The sequence below is a fragment of the Orycteropus afer genome, unplaced genomic scaffold (genome assembly GCF_000298275.1).
Source record: "Orycteropus afer afer isolate SDZICR_OR568_19922 unplaced genomic scaffold, OryAfe1.0 scaffold00898, whole genome shotgun sequence".
In the NCBI taxonomy this organism is placed as follows: Eukaryota; Metazoa; Chordata; class Mammalia; order Tubulidentata; family Orycteropodidae; genus Orycteropus; species Orycteropus afer.
In genome coordinates this window covers 373332-377768 of record NW_006922485.1, presented here as the reverse complement: position 1 = coordinate 377768, position 4437 = coordinate 373332, and the positions used below count along the sequence as shown (strand labels likewise).

Below are 4437 nucleotides of genomic sequence, written 5' to 3'. Positions count from 1 at the left end.
ACTCACTGATCTGCACTGAACACTTTCCCTTGTTACCCTCCCGAGAGGGACCGGGTCTCCGGGAGCAAGGTAAGCATGGGCATAGCACAGAGTAGCAGGCCGGAAGAGCAGGAGAAAGGGGTAAAACCCAGGGAGCCAAAGAGAAAAATCTGCTATTAAGCTATATTAAAAAAAAATGGAAGGACCTTAAATGTATATTGCTATATTCAGGTCTTTTTAAGAAAGACATGAAATAAATGAAAAACATGAAAAGAGATGAAAGAAGGGAAAGAAGCCAGTCTGGAAAAGCTACATACTGTATAGTTTCAAGTATATAACATTCAGGAAAAGGCAAAACAATAGAGACAGCACAAAAATAGCAGTTGACAGTGATTCAGGGTAAGGGAGGAATAGGTGAAGAACAGTGCAGGTTTAGGGCAGTGAAACTATTCTGTATGATACTGTAATGGTAAGTACATTACATTATGCATTGGTCAAAACCTATACAACTGCACAGCACAGAATGAACTCTAATGTAAACTATGGACTTTTGTTAACAATAACGTATCAATGTTGGTTCATCGATTGTAACAAATGTACCGCACTAATTCGAGATGGAAGAGCTCTGGTGACACAGTGGTTAAACTGTAACCAAAAGGAGGGGCAGTTTGAAGCCTCCAGCAGCTTTGTGGGAGAAAAGACCTTGCACTTTGCTCCCATAAAGATCACAGCGTAAGAAACCCTGTGGGGCAGTTCTACTTTGTCCCATAGGGTGGCTATGAGTTGAGTTGACTTGACAGAACAGAACAACATCAGTGAAAAAGGTTAATAATAGGAAAACTGTGTGTAGGGAGAGAAGGAGTATATGTGAACTCTGTTTACTTTCTGCTCAATTTTTCTGTAAACTCTAAAGTTTTTTTTTTCTCTTTGCTCTAAAGAACAAAGTCTCCCAGGCCTTCTATATTCCCACCATACAATTTTCAGATTTATTGCTTAAACATACATGATTTTGCAAAAGAATGATTAGCTACTTTAGCTATTTACATATTTACATTGATATCTAAAAACTCAAGCTCATGTCCAAAGCCATCATCCTCAACTCAGGGTCTGCATGCACATAAATTCACACACACTCACATATGCACACTTAGCAGCCTGCCTAGCTATGGAGACATGAGAAAACTGTTTTAAAATAAATAAAATAAGAGGGGGAATATGTACAAGTAGAAGAACAATGTCTCCTCTCTCATCTACTCCCTACATTAGAATAATAGCAGTGTGTTACCCTAATTTAACCATTTGCTTTCTATAGATGAAGCAAATTATTTTATTTTGTAGGGAAGGGGAGGATTGTTTCCTGCAATAGTGAAAAAATAAAGAGAAAAACAGTGTCTGTGTTCCTTTCTGGAGATTATTGTTTCTAGTTGTGAAACTGATGTCCTTACAGTCTCATAGAAATAGTTGCAGCTAAAGAAAGTGGATGTAAATGCTCATTTGAGGGTGAGTGTGTGTTTAAGAAAAACAGTTTCCTAATATTTTTTCTTCAAACGGAGACAGAGACTAATATCCTTCCTTATAAAATAAAAAGTTATGTACATTAATAGAAATATAATAATGTAATTTTATAACTACTCATTGACAGGCACAAAAAAGTTCACACACCATAGGCAACAAAGGCACAGAGATAATTTTGAACTTTCAACTTTTAATTTTCTTCTTCCTAGCCCATATCTCAACAGCAAATCTAAATGAACTAGATAAAGACTCCAACCCCTTATAACAGCTGATAGAGTTTTTATGTGAAGTCTATGAAAAGAACTTTGTTCCTTTTTACTTTGGTTTAAAGTCAACACAAATCCTATATAATACAAGGGTGGAGCTATAAATATAGGAAACTTTTGTAATCCAAGAATTTCCATGCTGTTTGGAATTATTGCATCTCTGTGTCAGAATGTATGGGTGAATAGTTGTCTGTAATTACAGATGACTTTTTTTTTAATAGTAGTGATTAGAAATTCACTATACCTGCAGAAAGTCCAACAATCTGATTTTAAGAATCTGATAGCAGACTCACACTTCTTGTTGAAGTTATTCACTTATAAGGAGTTATAGGTTGGGAAAAGGTTGACATTACATTATCTTACCTGTTCAGGATTTTGTACTATGTATCTCCTAATGGTGGTCTGTGGATATGTAGTAACTTTTACTGTTGGAGAATGGAGTTCCTGTGAAGAAAACATAAAAGCTACATATAATCATCATTTAGTTATCTTGGAGCCCTCAATAATAACAGGGAACAATTATGACAGATTTTTAAAGTAATTTTTATGAATTATGATATATGAATTTTTGATTTAGTTCATTTCAATCCAAGAAATATGAAAGCATGTGTTGTGTGTTCAGCACTGTGATAGGGATTTCAATTATACTAATTTCATGGTGGTTCATCCCACTTTCCAAATTATAGTTGATGAGAACTTCAAAATATTTTTTTTTTACAAGGAAAATATTTAACCTATTTTAATAAGCTCTATTTACTATATAGTCTTTTTTATTATTGTGATTTGGGTGAAGATTTACAGAGCAAATTCACTTTCCATACAGCTGTTCACATATACTTTGTCTTATGTCATTGACCACAGTTTACCACAATGCAACGGCTCCCCTCCCACTTCCTCCCCCATAGTTACCTCTTCCCAGTGTCCATCCCTCCATACACTCCTGCCCCCTGGGCTGTCTCCCTGTGGATAAGCAGCCCTTCTTTCTCCCATGATTGAGAACTTCAAAATATTTTAAATTTAATGTCTCCATATGATTAGAAGAAACTATAGCTTAGTATTTATTAATCATATCTTATGTTATGAAAGGACAGCCTATGTAAAAAAGAAAAAGAAAAAAAGTGTCACAAAGAGAAGAAATGTGTGTGCATGAGTGTGTTGTGTATGTTTACTTAAATATTTATATGTTCAATGTGGTGGTGGGAGAGGGCCTAAACAGCATTTAAAGTGAGAAAAAAAAAAACACTAGGACAAAGTCACCTGTAAACTTTTGATGAAAAAAAGAGCCAATATCATTAATATAGAGAGACTTACACATCAATAAGAAAAACATCTCCACATTATTAGATAAAAGAGCAAATGACATGAACAATTTACAAAAGAAGAAAAATAATGGTTAATAAACTTAACAAAAGGTATTCAGTCAAATTAGGCATCAAATAAACATAACAAAGATATAATTTTTTTTTTCTTTAAACTATAAAACTGGCAAATTAAAAAAAAAAACTTAATGCTGATGAGGGTACAGTAGTAGGAGCAATCTGCTATTAAAAAAAAAAAAAAAAACACTGTTATCGAGTTGATTCTGATTCATAACGACCCCCATTGGGTTTCCGAAGCTGTAAATCTTTATAGAAGTAGATTGCCCCATCTTTCTTCCCCAGAGCAGCTAGTGGGTTTGAACCACCATCCTCCTGATTAGCAGTCAAATACCTTAGGCACTGTACCACCAAAGCTCCTTGGATCATTGGAGAGGGTAATATTAAATAATCATCCATAGGCTGAAATGTGTAGCCATTAAAATATGTTCTTGAGTAATATAAATTTACATGAAATGAAGGCTCACAATATTAAAGAAGGTTAAGTGAGAAAATAAAGTTATAAAACTATGTATATGGTATGGTCCACATTTTGCATTCAATTGGAAGAAAAAAACATGTAGTAGTACCTCTGCATGGGAAAAGGAATGAGTATTTTTATTTTTGCTTTATATTATTTTACAGTTGCAAAATTTTCTACAATAAACACATTTTTGATAGCAGAAAAAAAACATATGGCACACCTAATTTTTAACTATTTTTCATTCTGCTTTAGGTAAAAATTTAGCGCAATTTAATTTCCCATTTGATAGTTTATACATACAGTGTTCCAAGACATTGGCTTCATTCCCCACAATGTGTCAGTATTCTCCCCATTTCCACTCTGGTTTCCTCCTTTCCTTTCGTCTGGATTTTCTTGCTGCATATTTGTCTTTGCTTTGGGGCAAATTCTGTCATTTTGATCTCATATAATTGATTGTTCTAAAAAACACATTCATCTAGAGTGTTATTTTTTTATTTTATGGGCCTGTCTATTGTTTGGCTGAGAGATGGTCTCTGGGAATGGCTTCAGTTCCAGATGAGAAAGGTGTTTTAGGGGCTACTCTCAGGGGTTCCTTCAGTCTCTGTCAGACCAGTAAGTCTGGTCTTTTTTGTGAATTTGACTTTTTCTACATTTTCTCCTGCTCTGTCTGAGGCCCTTTATTTTGATCCCAGCCAGAGTGGGAAGTCTAGTTAGTAAAAGAGAAGAGTGTTCAGCCAGGGGGCAGTTTAAGCATAGGCACTGAAACAAGGCGGGCTTGTGCTTACTCACTGATCTGCACTGAACACGTTCCCTTGTTACCCTACCGAGAGGGACCAGG

The 4437-nt window shown here is 35.2% G+C and overlaps 1 protein-coding gene across 1 annotated transcript in view; it reads right to left on the bottom strand.

The window, feature by feature from the left end:
- POF1B (POF1B actin binding protein) overlaps positions 1 to 4437 on the bottom strand; it is a 164781-nt gene that overhangs the window by 121025 nt on the left and 39319 nt on the right. Inside the window, 1 exon segment of the mRNA XM_007958263.1 lies at positions 2124 to 2204. Within this exon segment, the coding sequence (XP_007956454.1) occupies positions 2124 to 2204 (81 nt within the window).